The sequence below is a fragment of the Astatotilapia calliptera genome, chromosome 18 (genome assembly GCF_900246225.1).
Source record: "Astatotilapia calliptera chromosome 18, fAstCal1.2, whole genome shotgun sequence".
Lineage (NCBI taxonomy): Eukaryota > Metazoa > Chordata > Actinopteri > Cichliformes > Cichlidae > Astatotilapia > Astatotilapia calliptera.
Window position 1 is genome coordinate 24,816,425 of NC_039319.1, and position 23,460 is coordinate 24,839,884.

At 39.9% G+C, this 23,460-nt stretch overlaps 2 protein-coding genes across 5 annotated transcripts; one reads left to right on the forward strand and one right to left on the reverse strand.

Annotated features, from left to right (window-relative positions):
• Window positions 1-4,454: 4,454 nt before the first annotated feature.
• Window positions 4,455-23,251, reverse strand: cdc73 (cell division cycle 73, Paf1/RNA polymerase II complex component, homolog (S. cerevisiae)). Its single transcript, XM_026149729.1, has 17 exons — window positions 23,043-23,251; window positions 22,268-22,373; window positions 22,025-22,094; window positions 21,820-21,882; window positions 21,497-21,549; window positions 20,947-21,035; window positions 20,640-20,853; window positions 17,546-17,644; window positions 17,024-17,102; window positions 16,218-16,282; window positions 10,671-10,728; window positions 8,861-8,896; window positions 8,676-8,763; window positions 8,153-8,314; window positions 6,971-7,071; window positions 5,450-5,591; window positions 4,455-5,301 (listed from the first exon to the last, which is right to left on the reverse strand). The coding sequence occupies exons 1-17, from the start codon at window positions 23,171-23,173 to the stop codon at window positions 5,265-5,267; spliced, it is 1,593 nt and encodes a 530-aa protein (XP_026005514.1). The 5' UTR covers window positions 23,174-23,251; the 3' UTR covers window positions 4,455-5,264.
• Window positions 11,509-15,838, forward strand: LOC113010609 (beta-1,3-galactosyltransferase 2-like). 4 transcript variants are annotated; one of them, XM_026149771.1, is made up of 3 exons: window positions 13,793-13,811; window positions 13,921-14,007; window positions 14,119-15,838. In XM_026149771.1, the coding sequence occupies exon 3, from the start codon at window positions 14,231-14,233 to the stop codon at window positions 15,503-15,505; it is 1,275 nt and encodes a 424-aa protein (XP_026005556.1). In that variant the 5' UTR covers window positions 13,793-13,811; window positions 13,921-14,007; window positions 14,119-14,230; the 3' UTR covers window positions 15,506-15,838. The 4 variants fall into 4 exon arrangements, with proteins under 4 accessions (XP_026005555.1, XP_026005554.1, XP_026005557.1 ...); XM_026149770.1 differs by having other exon boundaries at window positions 11,509-14,007; XM_026149769.1 differs by lacking the exons at window positions 13,793-13,811; window positions 13,921-14,007 and adding an exon at window positions 11,509-13,438.
• Window positions 23,252-23,460: the final 209 nt, after the last annotated feature.

Sequence of the window (23,460 nt, forward strand, 5' to 3'; positions counted from 1 at the left end):
CTCACAACAGTTTGTTTAGAGTGCGCATTTCAAAATGATTTCCCGGACTGCCGTGATCAGAGGTCACGGTTTTGTTGTTTTGAAATACCAAACACAGCCAAGCCAAAGGTCAGGCTGGAGTAACACAGGTGAAAGGAAAAAAAGTGAAAACATGTTATAAAATAAGGAGGAATAATGATTTAGGGTTAGATTATTACTGATGACTGTAATGCGATCCTATAGTTTGTGTGTGATCACCATCTCCTGGATCTTCATGGGCTCTGCATTAAAGTGCTGGTGGGAAAATTGGATTTCTGGCTATAATTTCAAATGGCAAAGAAAACATAAAACATCCCATAAAAGAGCAAATATTTTTAACAGCGAATATGTTGACATCATTTTGTGTCACATGACATATGTAAAGGTTGTCCTGCTTTGACCTTATTCGCTGCTTCTGCTCCAACAAATTCAACTGATGTCATCAAATTAATCAGTTAAATATTATATATGTGCAATGCTGTAATACTTAGCTCAGGACAAGCATAGCAATGCTAGAGCTTGACCTGTAACTGCACACATTAGTACAAAAACTGAGGCTCAGCATCAGCCACTTGATGTTAGCTGACCCTGCAGATGCAATGATAGGATTTGTATAGAAAACAATGGCTGAATGAAAGCACTTTACCACCTTTACATTTTAATGAGGAGATTTTAGGATGGTACATTCTCAAAGAAAGGCAGGAAAATAAATGTATCATAATGTCATGCTCTTGGTTGATTTGAGTGTTTTTAAATGCAACTGTATTCTCGCATCGCCCTTTTTCTCCCTGTTGATGATCCAGGGAACATCTTCAGGCAACATTTCTGTTACTACTTTTGATTCTAATGAATCTGTAACTTTCTAATTTCAGGGCTGGAAAATGGCATACATGGTGTTTCAAAACGAGAAGAAATGAAAGAGCACAATTTCACTCTCTGAACTGCTTTTTTGGGATACTCCTTTATTTATTTATTTCATGGAAAAAGCTCTGCTATGATTTGAACATTACTTTTAAGTTCCTGAAACGGGTTCAAAGCTGCAGACAGACGCTGAGAACAAAACAACACCAGTTGCACAGAAGCATCGACAATGTGTGAAAAATATATTTGTATCCAGCGGAAACGGCTGACACTCAAAAACAACATTTTGCATGCATCCATCCATTTTCTTCTGTGCATCCGATTCAGGGTCGCTGACAGGCCGGAGCCTATCGCAACTGTCGCAGGGCGAGAGGCAGGGTGCACCCCGCACAGGTCACCAGCCAGTCACAAGGCCACAGAGGGGCCAACACGCTCAGATGTTCACATCTTGCCAATTTAGAATCACCAGTTCATATTTAATTGTCACTTTTGTAAAATCAATAAATAAAAATCATTCACTGTGAAAAAAAGAAAATAAATTGCGAGTAGAGTTTGATGGAAAGAATAGTCCAGACACTTCAATTTGATCCAAGGATCTGCTGGAAAATCTGCATCTCAGTGCCAAATTGCATGCATTTCCAGTCACAAAGAGACAAATTTAACTGGGATGGGAAGTGTTCCAAGTGTTCCAGCCTTTGCTGTCCAAAACGAACACTAGGGTGGAATAAACGGACTCAATAATCCTTTTCCTTCTAGTTGCAGCCACTCCTTCAGCCAGCACTCTATTCTCTGCCTTGTAGGCGCTTACTAACTATCACACATGTTCAAAGTCGAATAGCAGGAAAATAAGATGTTCAGTGTCTTGCTCAAGAACACTTCAGACTGAAGAATCAAATCACCAACCCTCCAAAAAGGTGGAGGAGCCACTCTACTCCTGTGCACAGCAAAACAATTGTTTGCCAATGAACATATAAGAAAACATTGGATTTTTCCCTCTGGATAGTTATGTGAGAAAAATCAGACTTTCAGTAGGATAATAATACTAATCTTAAATCCATGGCTCAAAAAGAAGAAAGGGAAGTTTACTGAATGGCAAAGGTCAAAGTTAAATATTCTAACTTGTAAGACGGCCTTGAAGGAAGTTTAACAAAGTGGTCAATGCAGATTGACTCCAGATGCCTCGTATTTGATGTTGTGTTACCACAGTCAGACAGAAACCTTTGGAGCAGCTCTTCAATCGCTCACAGTGTGGGCACTGGGTACTCTGACCGCTGCTGATAAAGTCCCCGTTGGTTCTCATTCACCTAGGAAGCATCCTCTATGTAGGTTTCATCCACCAATACAGCTGGAGGAGAAATACTGGGGTAGACAGGCCCACACTTAGTGGGATTTGCTGTAAATGAATTGCAGCTAGCCAGACGTTGAAAAAGTACAGAGATTCTGTATTTAAGTAGAAGTACAGATACTAGTGTTTAAAAATACTCCAGTAAAAGTTGAAGTACTGATTCCACTTCTTTACTCAAGTGAAAGTGAAAAAGTACTGAAATGTACTCAGAGTAAAAGTAGCTCTTTGAAACACATTTCTACCAGCTGCTTCTATGCAAAGCTAACTGAACCTTGTTTTTTTATTAATGTAATAATAAAATAATATTAGGAAATGGAAATACAAACTTTATTTTAGTCTAAATTTTAATACTAGTAAATATTCTCAGTTTGAATCAGTGAAGCAGAACATGAGCAGAGAAAAGAAATCTGTTTTCTGTTGGCTACGATGTAGAGGATGACTCTGCATCTAAGCAAAAGATGAGCACAGTCAGGGGCTGAAGTGGGATTGAGCACGTGGGGGAACGCTAAAATCGTTCTTAATGGCTCAGTGTGGGCAAAAGAATCACAGCACACAATAATTCTATTGAGAGCTCCAGTAGATTTTCTTAGTGTACAGGCTGTGATCAGCTGACACAAGGTGTCAGCAGATGTCTCGTGAGTTGTTCTGGCTAATTTCCATTCTCTATACAATACTCAGTTTATGCTGTCTTTATATTAGACACTATAAAGTTGGTATGAAGGTGGAATTCAGTGATTGCATCTCAGCATCATCAGTTTAACTTCATGAAACCTTAGCCAGTGTGCACCGGTCACACACTGTACTTTACTTTAAACCCATCACAGTGCAGCAAACCACAGCGAGTCTACTTCAGTTTGTTTTGCAGCAGGTTTCACAACATGAACAAAAGCATATTGTCACATGCACAAACCCGATATCCAATTTAAAAAAACGAGGACTTACATGTAAGCTTTAAATTTCCAACACCACTGATCAGTCCTTATCTTTAAATATAAACATTTCTTCTTTCTTTCCTGTCTTTGTCATCTTTCTCCATCTCTGAGTGAAGTCCGCGCCCTTTCTTTTCTCTCCCCGTGAAAACAGCAGCTGGACCTTTAGCTTGCAACACTGTGCTACAAACTGCACACAAACTGTTCGTGTGTTTGCTGATGTTTATTGATCTGATAGAAACATTGCATTTGAAATTGAATTGCATGTGAAGTCTGAAAGGCCGAGGGCCGTGGGAACGAAAGTGCTTTACTGTCAGGGGACCACGATTAACAGGCAGAGCCTAAAGAGGCGACAACTCAGGTCACAAAAAAAATAAATCAATGAACCTGTGTTTGTCCCACCTGAGATGGGGTTTTGAGTTCATTTATGGAGGAGTTTGAGTGGGTTTAACAGGATTTTTGTGAATTACGTGTTTATTTTTATGTTAAAATGTTAATGTAAAATAAAATGAAACCAGCACTTGTGTCACTGTTTTCTCATGTGCTGCTGTGTTTCTGCCCACCTGGTGGAGTCCAATACCGACTCTTCCTTTGAGCTCTTTGTTTAAGCCCTGTCAGAAATGTCGGGCTCTTCACATGTTAATAAAGCTCCTCTGTCGGCTCCTCGGTCCTGGAAGGCATGTAGGAGAATGTGAAAATCACATCATGAATGTGCATCTGATAAATCTGCAGCAACTTTGCGACGCTGTCATGTCAACATGGTTTCCGGCACCTCACTGAATCTATACCATGAAGAATTAAGGCAGATCTGCAGGCAAAAAGGGGGTCAAACCTTGAAGTACTAAGGTGTTCCTAATAAAGCGTCTGGAGATTATATACGATGGAACATGAGCAAGCATGCACTCTATCCAGTTTAAACATCCTCCAGTCCCAATGAGGTTATTCCTAATCCTTAGGAAGCCAATCACGGCCGTCACAGATCACTTGTTCTGATACTCGTGGATTTGTTTTAGTTCGTATTTTGATTATGAAGTCATCAAACCACGAGCAGATTATTAACTGCAACAGTAAAATGTGTTAGAATTGTTTATAGTAGCTACATTTCACAAGACATTATGTAACAGTGCTGGAGCCACACAGTAAAACTGGAGAGATATTTTAGGGCTCAGCTGCATCTGTGTTCAGCCTCATTAACCACACAATGTATTTCAGGTGACATGGATAAATGAAACTAACATTAAACTACTGAGATATCAAATCAAATAAGCACTACCCACGTTCAGCAGACTGCACACAAGCACTTGTTTCTCAGAGGCTTTATTGTCTATTTTCATGTGATGTTTTAAAGCAATACTCTCCATAATTTCTCTCATCTAGCACAACACCAAAAAAAAGGAGTTTAACAAGGTCATTGCATGACCAAGACGTGTGCAGAGCTGTCAAAAACTGAACTAGGGATTGACTGCTTGACTGAGATCATTTTAACTGAGTGAGAGCAGAGGAGCAATCTAACATATGAACACATTTACCTGCACTCCCCTTTCTGCTCAAGGAGTTTTGGCTCTCACAGATTTGATCACATATGTACATTCAGACCACAAACACCCAAAATTTAAAAAAAAAAAAAAAAAAAAAGAGAAGTGTAAAGAAAGTCTCTTCCTCAAACTCAGCACTTGCCTCAGTTGTACCCAGAGATTCTCACGTTTTCATCAGACTAAAACGCTCACATTTCCTGTTTACCGCTGACAAAAGGCAAGCATCTCCCTCTGAGCTCATGTTGCTTAGTATTGTGTTTTAATCATCTCCGCAGCATGTTACCTTTTATATAAAACTTATTTTGGTATTTGTCTTTAACTACCTGAAAACATTAGAAAACAATTACAACAAAAACACAAAAATCTCCTTTCTGATGTCCAAAGTAACAATTCCAGCAGACTGCATTAGGAGTCCTGGAGGAAGCCCTGGAATGATCGCTCCTCCTCTTCCTCTTAAAATGGGGATCATGTTGGAAGATGGATTGGCAGCTTGGATGAGGGAGTTGGACCAATTAGAAGGGGAAGGCTGACGAATTGATTTGTGGGATTTTCGGTGTCTGTGGCTGTGATCCTGGCTCAGAACCTGAGGTGAGATTTGTGTTTCACCATGTATCTGTTCACCAAGAAAGAAAAGGGAGCGAGGAAAAGAGTTTATTACAGAAAGTTTCGTTAACTACATATTAAAAACAAATAAAAAAGGTGCATCGAGGTGAAATTAAATTACATTAAGAAATTTAATTAAGTGCATAAAAATTAAGTACCTGTCAAGGGTCTCCCAAAAGCGCAGGAAGACGGGCCGGTCCAGATGGCGTCTGTGGCGGCTCAGCTCCAGGACGGTCACATCCCACTTTTGCACATTGGGATCAGTCGTTGCCTCATCGTATTTTAAATGAAAAGCTCGTACTGGAGGGGAAAATGCATTCATGCAACCGTAAGGATGTTTTTCAGTAATATCTCCTCAACGTCTTAGTTTATTCTACACATTCAACCCTCTGAATCCTTTTCCAACCTCATCTCTAAAATCCTGGAAGACACGGTGGCACCACAGCTCTAGTTAACAATAATTTCTACGAGCCATTTCAACGCGATTTCCGTTCTAGACAGACCACTGACATCCCTCCTGACATCACATGGCACTGTTCTCACCATCCTCATTCTCCTTGACCTCAGTGCTGCTTTGATACCACTTCCCACCCTCTTCTGTTAGAATGACGAGCCAGTGCTGGACTCCAGGACACAGCACGAGAATGGTTTACATCCTTCCTTTCTGACAGGATATAGTTCAAGGCAAGACTGTACGCTCTCTATTAGCCTCGGTCACACATGGGGTCCCTAAAGGATCAGTACTGGACCCCCTGCTATTTATAAATGATCTCTTTCTTCTCAGAAATATAGTTTCATTTTTACGTTGACAACTCCTTTGCCCGTCCTTTCCTCATTACCTGCTCGCAAGCCGTCATGAAGTTATTTTATTGAATGAAAGGACACACTATCTGATGTCTCTATAGATGGACAATACTCTCTTTGTCACCCACATCCAGTCCACCTAACATCTTCAGGCTACACACAAGTTCTAGTTCATGCCCTTGAACAGCATTCCAATAATCCATGCCTTTGGATTAATGGAATGCTATTCTCTCTGATCTCCACCCAAAACTTCTTAACTGGCTCCAAATTGTACAGAACTCTGCAGAGAGAATAATCACCCACACTTATCATATTACACCTATTCTCACCCAGCTTCACCGTCTCCCCATTTCCCAGAACATCCAATACAAGATTCTGCTCCTCACTTTCAAAGCTCTCCATGACCTGGCACCCTCATCTCCTCACACCTCTGCCCGTGCTCCACGCTCTCCTCACTGCTCCTCGCTTCAGACTTTAACACTAGAGGCTTTAGCTGAGACTCATCGTTGGAACTCACTGCCTCTAACTCCGTCAACCAAACTATGACACAGCTTAAAAGCACAGCGCAAAACCTACCTGTTAGTATCAGCATATCACCTATAACCATCAACGCCTTATGTTTTACATTTCTGAATCTCAAACTTAAATCTGTCTTTAATATTGATCTACTTGTTAATTTTATTGTTGTAAGGTAACACTGAGTGCTTTGAAAGGTGTCCACAGATAAATATGTCTACAACAGGCACAGAGTTCACAATTTGCTGATTCTTTGAATGAGTGGAAAACCAAACATCACGACTCCAACCATTTTTTACTGCTATCGTTTCAACACAGTGAAACTAAATAGTCTATTTAGACTTCACAATATTACTTACTTTTGGCAAAAATGTCGACAGGAGAGCCGTCGGGCAGCAGCCACGGCCAGCCTTTGAACTGCCAGGCAGGACCCTGCACAAACACAGCCACCACTCGATCCCTGAAGGAAGAAACAGGCTTGTCAAAAAAAAAAAAAACTGGATTAAACATTTCAGGGCTCTAGACTAACTTTTTGCCATGGGCGTACCGGTACGCCTAACTTTAAAAAGTTAGGCGTACCGGCACAAAAGTTAGGCGCACACAAATTTTATAATAATTTATATAATATAATGTGTTTTTCTGGATACACTGTGCTTTTTCAGCATTCAAAGATTGATGACACCGTGTCAGAGCACTGGCTATGAATTTCAGAAGGATCAGGCCTCATCAGAGAGGTCTCGCCCCTTACCATCTCTCATTGGTTTAGTCCACGATAGGGGCATAATATGTGTCTGTTGTTGGAAGGTTGCAGATTTTTTTTTTTTTTTTGCTAACCGAACATTTGGTCGCACAGGTGCAACCAAATATTTTTTTTTTTTAGTCGCACCACTGAAAAATATGGTCGCATTTGCGACCAAATTGGTCACACTCTAGAGCCCTGCATTTAAAGAAGGTGCAATAAGCTGTAAACACATTCACTGAACACTGCAGCAGAGGGCAAGGATCTCAGGTATCATTAATATGACAATATGTGTTTTCCTGATGTTGGATTTACAACCAAGGATGCCCGATGCTGAAATTCTTGATCGGCTGTAGGTCAAGTGGAGTGGTTCGGAAAACTGGTGGACTGATCCTCGGCTCCACATGTCCTTGGGCAAGTACCAGTAATGTGCTATATATGCCAATACCAGTGGGTGTTATACATGGGCTTAAGACTTGCTCCAGCAGAAGTGAGGAAGAGGAAACACACACCTCTCCCCCCCATTTCCCTCTGAAATTATTCAACAATCGGCCAGTACTGTGTACCCATTATATGATAACTCAGACTCTGAAACATAATCATCTTGTGGTTTCAACACAGGCTGCATGCATAATAATGAGTCATATTTGCTAAACACTCAAATATCCCCGTTAACAGCTGAGTCATCTGATGAATGGTCATTTCATGATAAAGGTACAGAGGGGAGTACAGGCTTGTTGATTCCATAGTGTTCCTGTATGGTGTAAAATGCTAATATAACTGAGAAAATACATATACTGACCAATCCTGGGGAGCCAGTTTGAGCGGCTGATCGATGACGCGGTACGGCACGGTGACACTCAGTGTTGTGCCACCAGGCTGGATCTGGTCTTTGCGCCTCTGTAGCAGAACCTCATTGTCCCGCGGGATGCCCTGCTTCTTCTTCTCTTCTGATGTGATAAACCTGGTACAGGCCAGAGTCTGGAAGTCATTTCACTGCTGCTCCTTAGGGTACAATTTTTACCTTTCTTGCCAACACTGCCCATTTTGCAGAGGTGCCAACATTAAATCCAGTCATTAAACCTCCAAACAGTTGTTGCTCTATGGCAACGACCACAGACAGTCACCGCTGGCACGCCAAGCTCTTTTTCAATCTCTGCCCTAAACTTAGTGTTGAGCAACTTGACAAAAAAAAAATCCACTACTGCGTGTCTGAAGAACATCAACCGCCAAATAACATCAATGCATGGAAGACAGTGCAATTGATTCATTGCACTGTCTTCCACTTTAGAGAAAGAAGAAGGGCACTAATGATTTGTACTTACTTCAGATCCTGCAGGAGATCCTTAGCATTGAGCATTGTGATGAGGGAGGTGGTGGCAGCAGGGATGATGATGATTGGTGTTCGGGATCCTGTGGAGAAAGCCACATTAAAAATGGTTTAAAACTACAGCTCAGTTGGTCAGTACTACTAAAAAACAGTGATTAACTCTGATCAAATGTGATGTACCTTTCTTCTGGTTTGGTGGAGGTCTGGCTTGTGAAACTAGAGAGAAAACAGTTAAAAGAATATATTTTTAAATAAATACAAACACGAATGTGGATATTGAGTCCAAAGACAAGAACAACAATCCTCAGTAAAACTGCTTCCTATGCGTCAAGTATTTGTTAAGTCACTTCCTTGACAAGAAATTTTCTTCATAAGCTCTAACAATAGTAAGACTTACAATATCCAACGACTGAACGAACATCACTAAACCTGAACACAGAAAGGGTTTTTTTTTTTTGGAATTTATCCTTAAAAACTGTTTGGAAAAGGGGAGGTACTTCCACATGATAGTTGGAAGAATCTGGTGTCTATTAGTATACCTAATGCTAACTTTAACCAATGAAATAAATGAACCCTTTAGGTCCAAAAGGGGAAAAAGAAAAAAGAAAAGAAAACGGAAACCCGACTTTGCCTCTTAAAGCTTGCATACACGGAGTGTGTCAAATGATAAAAAAAAGAAAAAGTGTTAGACTAAAAATACATGTAGCCGATTCTCCAAGTTCCCCATTTCATCAAACTGTGGTTCAGTTTCATGATGTTTAAGTTGGGACCTTGTTTAAAATCTAAGTAAGAACAGAATTTGCCATCAACCCATATTTCAATTACATCAAGTATTGAATCCTACATCAGACAGCACATGATCTGGTCTGCACTGGTGTTGAAAGAGGAGAGGATGCATTCGGTTTTTAATTTACATTTTATTGTGTCCCAACATTTTTGGAATTGGGGTTGTGGATTTGCAAGAACTCTGCAATGTGTTAAAGTAATAAATATCTACCAACCGGCTGAAGCAGCTGGAGATAAAACTGAAAGCAACACAAATGCATAAATCCCATGTGAAATACCACCATGGAGTGAGCAACTGGAGAACCGTTAGATAGTTTATAAAAGTAGTGGCAAAAATTAAAGAAAGACCACTAAATATATTTAAACGTTTAGTCTTTTGCTAATTGGAGTATAATTAAATAAAGCAGAAAAGACAGTTTGTGTCAGACTTGCAGTCACACTCAAAGACAAAGTTTTAGCTTAAAACCTCTGCTGCAGGTCAAATGGATCAAACTGGTTCTACTTTTTATTTCTTCCACACATGCAATGGGAAGTTGCTAAGCGTTTGTAGAAGAGTCAAACAAACATGTGATTCTTCTCTACAGACAAAAGGTTATTTTAGCGATGCCGCTTCATTCAGAAATCATGTGAATATTCTTTTCTTTTTTTATTAGTACAGTCATGTGTCTAAATGCCACGCCTGGAAACAGTCGACGTTGTGAATAAAAGAAATACCGTTATTATTACACAACGCTCTGATACAGTCCCTTTAGAAATTGCTGGTAAGAGACCCGAGTGACTGATATATGAAAAGAGCTGATCAACACATACTAACAGGCAGTGTTGGGAGCACTGAAAACTGAAAACAGTCATGATGTGACTACGTCAGGATTTGGGAGGAGGACAAAAAAATGACAGAATCAATTTAACCCTTGAGAAATGAATGAAAAAGGAACTAGCCCAGGCTCAGCTGGAGCATGTACAGACTATAGGGTGTTTTTAGCGGTTTTCCCTTGCTATATGAAAAATAAGGCACAGAAAAGAATATTGTAGTAGTACAGAGTGCAAGTCTGTCTTTGTTAAAAACATCACTCCAGTACAAACTCTCAAACAGAAACAGTCCTTACACTCTGTGGCACGATGGGCAAAAACTAAAAAAAGGTTTTTACTCTGTATTTATTCTTTATGCATGATTAAACATGAACATTTAGAATTCAACACTAACCTGGACGAGGTACAGGCTGCAGTGCAGGGGTCTGGGCCTTTCGAGCAGATGCTCCTTCCTAGAAAACAAGCAACACCTCAAGATTAAAAATACAAGGTTATATACAGTCCCATCATACAGTGTCTTCAGAAACTTCTGATGTTAACAAGAAATATAAAAATTGTGCAGCTTCGATTGTTGTGCCCAACAGGCCACTTGAAATAAATTGTTCAAGGTGTTTCATCAGTGAAATAACTGAACAGTGTTGAATATTTAGGCTTAGATAGCCACCTAGCAGGAGCAGCTGCTCTTGAAGCAGCTGGTAGTCATCCTTATCGTGATCTGTTATTTGTTTTCTAAAGTTTTCAGCATTTTAACACAACTACAATCAACCAACAGTTAAATATTAGTGGGCATCAAGTATCAAATATACTCCAACTCTGATCTGCAAGGTAACGTCTAACTGAAGCTCTACAACAAAGTGTGTCATTTACAGATAAATTGCATGTCTGGAGCTCATCTGCTTGAACTGAATGTGGGTTAATGTTAACTAGAAGGCCCCATCTGAGTGCGAGTGCAAGTTCCTTAAACCTCTCAAATGCTAATTACACTGCTGTAGTTTTTCTTAGCACTAGTATTTGTTTGTTCACAAGTTACCCTTGTGAAAGAGAGCTAAGCTTGTCAGGGCTAACCTACAAAACAAGACAGATAGCTGCTTTACTGACCTCACAAGGGAAATGTGGGTGTTAGAACAGAAACATAAAAAGTAAAAATAGTAGAGACCGCATTAAACAAAGAAATACACGATAAAAGCCTTATGCAGGAATTTATAGTTATAGCAGTGATTAAAAACAAAAAAGTAAAAATGTAGTTAAAAACAGTAATAGTAAGACTGACATTGCCTGAGAGAAAAGTGAAAATTGCATTAATTTATATGTACATTACATAAAAAAAGCAAATTAAAAAAACAAACAAACAAACAGCTGAATGAAGGTTTAATACAAAGTACATTTGGGATTTTATGCCTGACAGGTGTGTTCACCTGTCACAGCATGAAGAGTTTTAAACACAGCTTTATAGAGAACAGTAGGAATGATTTCCTCAAGGGTTCTTTGTGGCAGTGAGGTTGAATCAGTCTGAGGGAGAAGGAGCTCTGCTGCTTCAGAAATGTGGAGCGGAGCAGGTGTGATGGGTGATAACTGTACATTAAAGCATAGCTTACAATAAATCGATCTATTCTGTAATTCAATCTGCACCACCACTGTACTAAGCTATGGCAAAGGCCTATATGTTTAGATGAAACCAGAAAAAAGAAACATAAAAGTCCAACATGCAAAAGTTAGTGGAGTCAAACTTTCTCACAGGATGAGAAAAACTGTGATTATGTTGTAAAATTCAGAAATGGGATTTCTACTGCTGGAACAGTCATAAAAACATAACGGTCTCTTACAATTTTAGTTCACGCTTCAGCAACAGTACTTATGCCTTTGTGCTGCTAAGAATCACAGTTGTGGTTTGTCACCTGAAAAGTCACCGTTTTTTTATTTTTCTGTCATTACCAGACACAAATAAAATATGTGTATTGTAACATGGGCAAAGACGCGAAATATTAGATTTAGTGAGCTTAGTGTAAAGATAATTTTAATTAACTATATGCAAGACGTTTGTGTGAGATGACAGCTGGGGGTGACAGACTGCTGGGGTCTGGGTGGTAATGTCCACTGTTTTTCAGTCAACAACATGTAAGCTGATGTTTGCCACTTTTAAATCAGCGACCCTCTAAGATTTGTGGAAGTGTGTACACAATGGCCTCTCTTCCCTTTTCTCACAGCATGCCAATTGAGATAATGGTTTATTCCTCATTCCTCAGAGTGGGTGTGAATACAAATAGGTCAGTAGCCCAACCCCCTCCCCTTTAACAGAGCAGGCAGCAACAGCAGCAAAGACGGCGTGACGTGGTGAGAGAGCGTAATGCCACCGAGCCTAGAGCTGCCTTTCAGAGCGAGCTCACAACTCACAGCTCTTCCTTCCGTTCATCTTCCTCCTCCCCCGTTGCTTTCATTCCTCTAGCTAGAAGGAGCAGTGCGTGAGAGGCAGCTGAATAGGGAGGGGGGATAAGCATAAAAACCGAAATCTGAACGATCTGAGAAACACAGTGGACAGCGGGCATGTGAATCAAAGAGGAAGAACAAGAGGAAACGAGGATAAGCACAGAAAGGGGGAGCAAAGCTGAACGGAGACATGTAGGCTTATTTATCATTCAGATGTGAATCCCATCTCTGCGTGCCTGCTTTGATATACACAACATGACAGCGGGGACAGTAAAAGGACCCAGGGCTGCAGCTTACTGTCAACTACCGTGTCTCCTCTCTCTTCGGCCATGAGCAAAAGAAGCAGCACACCACAGCTAAAATCAAGCCTCTAGGGACAATGCGCCAAGGCAGATTGAGAGACTGCAACACCGGAGCGCTCAAACATGCTCTTGCCAGGCATGCACGCATGAACTAGCAGCACATTTGTGCACGCATGAGGCAAAAAGCTAGGATTACCTGGAAAAATTAATTTCCCTGGACTGACTACAGAAACCTTACCAGCCAAAGAAGAGGACAATTTGACATATGCTGCAGGAAAAAAAAAAAAAAAAAAAGTGAGGACATGGGGCTGTGTGCATTTATGATGTGGCCAAAAGCACCGCAGGAACAGAGACCGAGAGGCCAGTCGCAATGTGTGAAGACTAATTTATCCAGCAGCGATGAATACCACAGAGACAAGTTTTTAGACTAAAAAAGGTGAGTTTATGTTGTGAAGAATTGAAAATACAGACGAACATCGACATAAAAACAGTCATAACAGATGACTGATATAATTCACTCCTCTGGTTGTGGTTTAACTTACAGGATGTAAAGGGTGTGTCTTTCTAAAGGGAGAAAAACTTATTTCTACTGAAGCATGCAACAGTGGAGAGAATTTAAACTCTCTCAAAGTCCTCTCTGTTATGTTAGGCTCCTTTGTTTTGTAATTTTCTTAAAAAAAAGAAAGAAAACTCATCTGCAAAAACTACACCGTCTGTTGACATTCTACAATTAGCCACAACTAGCATTCTAGCATTATTACATGAAAACTAAAACCAAACGAGTGTGGTAGAGGAAGACGTCAAAGCAGGTAATTTGTAGATTTTAATGTCGATATAAAAGCCTACGAACTATATTTAGACTATAGAAATGTACCCTCATTACATTAATATGATATCAAATATGTTTAAAAACAACAGGATGGGCCAATCAAGTTGTGTATTTCTCCAAATCAAGAAATGAAAACGTGCTCACCAGATTGCTGCAAAGTTTTCTTAACTTGGCTGGTATTTACAAGCTTATTTACTGTAAACTGCAGCCTTATCAGAATGAAAACTGTGAGTATAATTTCGTTTTTCACAATGAAAATGTATACTCTTCTTTCCACTGTCTCCTAGGCCATCACTGGGTATCAACAAAGTGATTTATATTACTCATCAACAGGAGCTGAAACCCTGCTGACAACTGGATTGAAGCGTAACAACTGTCAAGACTAGAAGTGTCGACACCATGCAGTGGAAACGACGCCACTGCTGTAAACACACAGCTAAACTTCTGTATCTGCTCTCTCTGCTGGGTGTGCTGTTCTTTCTAGTCCACCAGGTGTGGCTGCCGAGGCTCACTGGTATGCCATGGTGGAGAGGGCATCCTCTGGTGTATGGAGGTGGAGCAGCTCACACCACCAAAGCCAAATGGAACACAAGCACCCGCCATTCACAGTGGAGGTTCGTCATCATTCCTCAACAGACTTTCAAGGCTGACGCCAACATCAGCTCCCGTGAAAATCAGGGAGTTTACCCAACTCAACCAGACCCAAATTTTCAGAACGTTCTGGCAGCAAACACAAGCCAAAGAGACGACGCAGACCTCAGCGCCGTGATAACCCACGGACCGTACCCTTACATCATTAACGAGCCTGATAAATGTGCAGACAACACAGCTGCGCCATTTCTGGTGTTGCTGATTGCCACTGAAGCTCGGCAGGTGGAGGCGAGGAATGCTATACGGCAGACGTGGGGGAACGAGAGTGTTGCTCCAGCTCTGGGATTTATCCGGCTCTTTCTGCTGGGGAAAAAAGATGGAGAACTGGGACTTCTACAACAAAGGATGCTAGAAGCAGAGAGCCGGAGGCATCATGATATCATTCAGCAGGACTTCCTGGATTCTTACAAAAACCTCACCATAAAGACACTGATGGGACTAAACTGGGTTGCAATGCACTGTCCGCACACCAGCTACGTCATGAAGACAGACAGCGACATGTTCGTCAACACAGAGTACCTCATTTTTAAGCTGCTCAGGCCTGAACTGGAGCCCAGGAGGAACTACTTCACAGGAAACAACATGAGAGGCTACGCACCCAACCGAAATAAAAACAGCAAGTGGTACATGCCCCCGGAGCTGTACCCAGGTGACAAGTATCCCACCTTTTGCTCTGGGACTGGTTACGTCTTTTCTGGGGATCTCGCAAGGAAAATCTATCAAGTATCTTTACGTATCCGCCATCTGCATCTGGAGGACGTGTTTGTGGGAATATGTCTGGCCAGCCTCGGAATCGAACCCACGCCACCACCAAATGAGTTCTTATTCAACCACTGGCGAGTATCTTACTCCAGCTGCAAGTACAGCCATCTGATAACATCACATGGGTTTCATCCCAATGAGCTCCTGAAATACTGGCATCACCTTCAGAGCAACAAGCGAAACGCCTGCATCAACGCATTTAAAGAGAGAGCAGGCAGGACACACTTACACAGAGTGACTGGAGAGAAATCAGCTGAGTGAAAGGACACTGTTACACTCACATGCTCACTGTTAAAAATAAAATAAATAAATAAATAAAAACAAAATAAAAAGAGATTTATATCTCAGCACATCCTCTTTTTTTGAACTTCATATCAAGGGACTTTACTTATAATCCAAACCCACTTTATCCACAACACAAAATGTGCATAAATGTTGGAAATGTAAAAATCAAATCAAGTGCTCTAGCCAACTTTGTACAAAAGAGATAAGAACTATTTCTACGTCTGAGTCAAACTACTGGAGTTTTATTTTATGAAAGAACACGCTGTGCTTCACTGTACAGAAATAAAGTACTTTTTTGTAATAATCAGAGCTACTGTATGACTTTTAGATTTCTGAAGCAGACAGTGCAAGTAAACATCTCCACATATTAAACTGTCCAAGAAGTTATTTTGAAAAATGGCTGTGACAGGTGACGTGTAAGGATGCGACATCATTACCTACACAGAGGACATGTATCCAGTTATCTGTACTTTGTGCTGAATTTCTTTGAAACAGTAAAATCTATTTAGAAAGAACAGCAGGCATCTGTTTTTCAAATGCTGTTACATACATAAGCACATTTAAAATGTGTTATTTAACTACTTGACAGACTTTATGACTCAACTTCCTGTGGAAAACCGTGCTTGTATACATGCGTCACAGGTTGAGGTTTTGGTTAGTAGTTATTGTGAAAAAAGTTATTTCTTACCGTCACTGACTTCAGGGTCATGCCGTGATACGTGCCCATAGTATCGATCTTGAAGCCCTCCGTTTCTAGGACAACAACATGCTATGAGTTGGAGCTCACTGGCTGAACAAAGAGGGTTTTTTTCTTTATAAGTATAATGAAATCTAATACCTGCATATTATGCAACGTGTTCGCCGCTTATAAGCCCAGATGTCCCAGTTTTACACTGGGACTTGAAAGCAGCTTACATTTGTGAATCTGTGTGAAGCTAGCAGCATTAAATTTGCCTTAAAATCTCAAGTGGGCATGTGACGTGGTCTGTGAGTATCAGGTGACTGGTGCTTACGCATTTATGGTTTTGTGAAGGACATGAGAGATGATTATTTTTAGATGTGTGCGCGCACAGAAATGTTTTTGAAAGAGAACATTATCTGATTCGTGAAGCTAAACTTAATAAAGTGTGCATAAATGATCATAAATGATCAGTATTTATTCAAGTTTGGATGAACGCATTTGTAAAATTGTTTCACGTGTGGTCAGATTGCTTGATATTTGTGTGTGTGTGGATTAAAGCACGTGCGTCTGAGTTCTCAAAAGTTACACACATATCATTGTACGCGTTTGTGAATCTTTAGTTTACGCTTGTGAATCATATCGCATGCATTTGTGGCAAATTTCTCTCCATACTCTGACCACATTTGTTTACTGATGCTGGGTTTAAATGTGGAAACTGTGGATCAGTGAACTTATATTAACTCAAACAAACAAGCACTCTTTTGCAAAAGGATTGATACTAAAATGATCAGTAAAGCATTTCTAAAACGCACCTTCTTTTCCCTTGAATCGCTCCTGATCGTATCTGTTATAGGCAGCTGGGACAGGTTGCTTGTTCCTTAGGGACGGGTCCTGGAAAAGATACGAAACAATAAATACCTGTATATACACAAACACACCGCTCTTCAGTTTAAACTATAGTGGATTTGCAACTAACTCAAACACCTACAGACTATTTTTGCACACATAACTTTGGACAAATTCATTATAAGATGAATATATGTCAGTTTTAACTTTGATTTATTTATGAGATGCAAACGTAACAGGACTAACAGCTAATCAAATTAAAGGTGTGTGCTTATTCAACCAACAAATCATCAACTGGTTCTTAATCGTCCTTATTACTCCTGTATTTTCAAATTGTAAAGAAATTAATTTACAAAAAAAGTGTGATTAAGATCTAAACCATGTGCAAATAAACACTTAATAAAAAAGATTAAGGTCCAATAAAAAATAAAAAATAAAAATAACGTAACGTAACGTAATTTGTAGGAAGTGGATATTTGTCAGTTTACCGCTTGAGTTGTGTTCTGTGCTGGTCTCTGCTCCGGAGCTCGCCCTTCTTCTCGAGCTTTCACGGACTGAAGGATGGCAAAAATGTTTTTGGAAAAGTTCTGAAAAAGGAACAAAAATAGGTTGAGCAGGAGTCGTTTCCTTTTAAAAACAAAAACGAGACTTCCCTCACAGAAGAGATTCAATTAAAACACATTTAAAATGTACAAGTTATTAACTCATTCACTGCCATTGACGGCTATAGACGTCAATGGCAGTGAATGAGTCAATGGGTTTAACTCATTCACTGCCAATGGCTGGCAGTGAATGAGTTAATTACTGTGTGCTGTTAAGTTAACAGTCTGTCTACATCTTTAGTTTGGTTTAGAAACGATGAGCGTCATGTGTGCGTATCATGCCCACTAGGGCTGGGCCATATTATACCGTTCACGGTAATACCGGTATAATGTTAGGCAACGATAGGAAAATGAAATATCGCGATAGAATGGGAGTAAAACGCGCATGCGCAGTGCCTTTGTTTTCATACGCACATGGCCGATTGTTGAGTGAAACAGATGAACCAGAATTGGTTTGTAAAAATGGTGCAACTTCCGTGATGTGGAACTGGTTTGGTGTTTGTCCGTCAGATACACAACAAAGCACATTTTTTTGCAGAACATGCAAGCGGCCGTTGTTATTGTCATATTTGTCGGACTAAGATGCTCTTAAATCTGGGAGTAATCTGGGTCCTAAACCCCGTATTTCTCAGGTCAAACAACACTGCAACATCACTGAGAGTTAAAAACTGTCTAAATTCTTTCATCTTTAATAAAACGATCAGCATTGCTGCTTTACCAGGTGTAACTATAAAGTTTAACTTCCAGGCATCCATGAAAACAAAAGTTATTACATTTAACGGAGTTAGAAGTTAGCAGGAAGCTAGCGGAAGTTAGCTCGCTAGTTTCGCTAGTTACCTAAGCATGATATTGCATGTTCTGACTGAGAGATTTCTGAAAAAAATCAAACGTACAGCTCTGCTATCACTTCCAACATAAATGAAGACAGGAAACTAAACAGCAGTGACGTTTGTAGGGTTACTGAAGTTGGGCTAGCTGATATATAATGATGTGCTACGTGATCGCTAGTGATACAGCTATGTTAGCATAACATAAACAGTGAAGCTGGAGGACGAACACTAACACTTTTCCACTTATAAAAGTTAACGTGAAGGTTCCTCATGGTTAGAGACAAATGCAATCGCATGGCAGGATGCTGTAAACGGACCAAACTTCAGTCAGGAGAACAACTGAGATAATCCATCCACAATACGAGGTTAGTCATTAATATACTGCAACAACATGGGAATAGAGCAGCTGCCAGAGAATTCAACATTAATGAATCAATGGTACAAAAGTGGAGGAAGCAAGAAGAATGAGTTTAATAAAGTTTGATTTATCTGACTGCTTTGTTTCGCTTAATGTGCCTTATAATCCCGTGCATCTTATGGTCCGAAAAATGCGTACTGCACACTGCAGTTTAATGTTGCAAAGCACCTCTTTTTAACTTCAGTGGATATTATATATGGTTATGCTCAGGATATGTCAGCCCATTTCTACTGGAAATGCCTTTTGGTTAAACTTTCAGCAAGGAATTTGCATTTGCAATGTTACATTTTTATAAAGCTTTAATGTACATAAAAACCAGCTTCTTGTTTAAGTGAAAATAAATGGAAGGTTGTCTTTTTGCGCTAGTAATGTTGTGGAGTTGTATTTTGTCTCGCATCAATTATATCGTCGGTTATATCGTTATCGCAAATTTTCAAATATATATCGTGATAAATATTTTTGGCCATATCGCCCTGCTCTAATGCCCACCTCAGTACAGAATTTCCCAGGTTAAGTTTGAACTGTGAGCCAAGAAAACTGAAGTCTTTGCATGTAAACAACAAAAAGAACATTCAAATAGGAGCTCAAATTTCACTAGTTATGGTCCATTCGCTGTTGCATATAAACAACGCAGCAGGTTCATTAAATATGTACAATAATTAAAATCAATATTTTGCATGATTCTGCAATTTCTCTCCTAACAAGCGATCCATCCACAGAACAGATGTTCAGGTGGAATTCCAAGTTTTGCCCTCAGTGTCTACAAAGTGAGACAGCTGCCTTACTTTGAACATTTCATTAAAGAAAAAAAAATTTCAACGGCACAACTGGTGTGAAGGATTAGTTTCATTTAACTGTGAACTCTAAATTCTTGTTCATGAATATTTGGTTTTTGTTTAGATTTTTTATCATTTAATACTCTGGATATCATAAGAAAAATATTAAACATGTGGAATCTGAACAGGCATTCATACTTAACTGAATACTGTGCACTGTTACCTCCCTATCCCTATATCTCTCTCCAGTTAGACATAATGAGACACATTAAATAAATTAGTTTATCGAGCGACTGACAAAACAAATCTATTTAGCTTTAAAAAGGTTAAACTAAGATAAGATCAGATATCTGACAACCTTAAAACAAACAAAACAAAGATGGCTGGACTTTAAATAAGATGGTTTCGTTTTTGATAAGCCAAATTTAAACTGATAGGTGAGCACATCTTTTCAACAATCTGTAGTTATCAGTTAATTCCTAACATTTAAATTCAGCTTCTGCTGCCATCTAGTGGTTCACACTGGTCCATGTACTGGTACACATTTATGGTGCTTTCATGGCTGGGCCATTTGAATGTTTTCTCAACCCAATGCACTGTCTCTTAGGGTTCCGGAGGCTAATGTATAATTTAGACTTCTGTGGGAAATCTATGTCATAACTCACAAGGTAACTAGAAACCCCTTTTTATGTTCCAGGCCATTCAGTTATTTCTGCGTCGACCCAAGTTTTAGACAGACTTCTAGGGAGGTGCACGTCAGGTGATGGCGTAGGGTTAAAAGGGGTTTCTGGTTACATGATATGATACATCTGGCATTATAGTGTCAAGTCAATTACAATTCATTTATACAGCGCTAGTTGACAACACACTTGTCTTAAGGCTCTTGCTTCTGAAGGAAAGTTTCATTAGTTTCAAAGTTTCATCAGAAAACAGTCTGGCATAAAGTGTACACTAACCTTTCCAGTGCTCTGGAGAATGGTTGTCCTAGTCCTCCAGACCCGCTCTCTGCTAACAATATCCCTGGTGACATCCACTTCTGCATCCACAAAGCTTCTCTGCTTCAGTGTTATGTCATCATCGAGATCTGTTTTGATAGTTGAACGCTTCTTTGCCATAATCTTTGCTTTAATGGCTGCAATTTTTTCCACAGACATGGCCTCAGACAGTGATCTGGAAGACAGGGACAAACGTTTTGATAAGCTGAACTATCTGTTAGGAGGAACTGGTAATCAGAATAAGGAAAAGCTCATAACCTGATCATACCTGATCTGTTCGATCTGCACGATGCCTTCTTTATGGCCCTCCAGACGGGCAGCCAGACGCTCCTTGTCCAGACGCACACGTTCCTCATCCTTGAGATTGAAAGCAGTTTTCACATTATTAGCAAATTGCAGGATAAAAAATGATATATCAAAAACCTTTAACTGCCCACACTGCTGAAATTTGTAAAAGTTAAAATACTCACTGTGTCACCTGCATGCATGACACAGTTACCCATTTTATATTCAGTTACACTAAACACTGAAGAATATTTAATGAGCTGCGTTTCCCACTATTTAGTTTACTAAGTTAATTCATTTAAATATTTTCCTAAATGGAATTATTTTTAAAAATGAATTATTATCATCATCATGATTAGTAGTGGTAGTATTTTCAGGTGTTGGGAGTGGTCCACATTTATTACAGTAAGAATATGTAAACAAATTCAATGTTAAGTATGTCAGAATAGGAAAACTGTGATTTCTGTGTCCTGTGTGATACCACACAGAAAACAACATGAGCCACATGTGACAGCTGAAGTAACATAATTTACCTCAACTCTTGGTTTTTTGGCTTCAGAGGATGCCTCATCAGCTGCTCTTTTAACTAAAAAACAAAACAAAAAAACAAACAACAATAGCAAAGAAAGAAAAACAAACAAAAAACATTGTATCACTATGCAAAACAAATTCCTTCATCCCACCTTCCTTTATTTCACTTATGCAAAATTGTTTTTGTAAAAATAGGACAGTGTATGTTGCATCACTGGTATCAGCTCTAGCAGTTATAAGTAGTAATTATTCCTGAAATTTACATTTCAGGATTAAGTTATGAAACTAAACTCCACATCATGTTGTAAAAATGTTGTTACTTTACCTTGTGTCCGGCTTTGCAGACCTATTTCTATGGGCGCACTTCTGTCGATGCTCGTTGACGTGGCTGCAAATGGACAAAAACAACATTTGAAGCAAATTTTCAGCGAACCAAAACCTGGAAGAAATCATTACAATTTTGGAAAATGCCAAAGGCTGTACTAGATGCCACAAAACACCCCCATCCTCAGCGCCCAAGCGCTACTTACAGCTCTCGCCATTAAGATATGACAGCAAGCCCTTTCGATCAGGTCGTCTGACAACAGGGATGTTCTCTGTCTATAAACAACACACAATCATAAAAGTCAACACTCTTTAAAGTTTACAAGATGCTGCATGTATGACAAAATGTGGGCTGGAATCAGGGGTGTCTCAAACAACACGTTGGTAAGCAATGAAGGATTGATACTGACAGATTCTGGGCTGTTTCATATGAACTCCAGAGCACTTACTGCAGCTCTTCGCACATAGGATGGATGCGGCAGGTGCACATTGTTGAGCAAGAACAAGATAGAGTCCAAGGTATAGTACTCTTTGGGCTGCCCCTCTTTACCAGTACTAAAGATCAAAACAAGCACAAAACATTTTTGAAAAAGCATGCAAGTGTCCAGTTTTACAACTAACAAACTTTAAGTGAATTACTGCGTGAAGCACACTTAAAGTGGTTTGATGTGAACCGCATTAAGGCTTGAATATAAAGCCAAAGTTACTTTATCAACCACTGTCAACAATTCTCCTGCTAGCTAAAGCACTGCTAGTTGCAACTTTAATTTCTGCGTCACATGCACAAAGTTTGGTTTTTGCACGGTGAAGAAAGACGTTTATAGTCATGACTGTAGGGACTAAAAGAGAAAAACAAACACACAGGTGTTTCAACTCGACTCTCTGAATCTCTGTCTCCGTGAAACAACTCGCTCGCTAGCTAGCGTCCATGATTAATTAGCATTACACAACACTACAAGTTTGGCTGAACCCCTCGCGAGGTAAGTTTAAAAGACATACATTGGCTTTCATGGAAGCTAGTAAAATTGGCTCTATAGTCTATGGAAGAGACCTCCCTGATGCACGAACAACAATTAAAAGGGTGCTTTAACTTTTGAGGAAAGTAGCTGGGTTAGCATTTCGTAGCTAGCGAGCCTTCCGTCGTTACTAGCAGCACAAGGCACAGATGAGCATCAGCTGCAGGCCTACTGAAGCACTTTGTAGATGTTATTAGCACTGACATACCCCCAGATTATGTAGTTGGTCTTGACATTCTTCGGCCAGGAGAACTCCCCAAATATAACTTCATCTCCTTTAGCAACAATCTCCTTTTTCTGGATGTTATACTGACGAAGAACACTCAACACATCCGCCATCTTCAGTTGTATGTGTGTAGTGTGTTTGCAAGGCCCCCAGTTATCAACATCGTGCGGCCTCTCTAGATGCCTGATCTGAATGACGCTTTAACTGCAAACTTTACTTTGATCACAGTGATGTATCAGTTCAACAACTCAGGCAGTTATTGGTAAAATGAAAGCGCATTTCCAGAGCAGCAAGTTGTTTATTAGGAAAGGCTTTACATCGCCGCTACAGTAGGTACATGTTAAGCAGGACAGATACAACAGAATGGTTGTGAAACACTTGAGAACGACCAAATCTCATG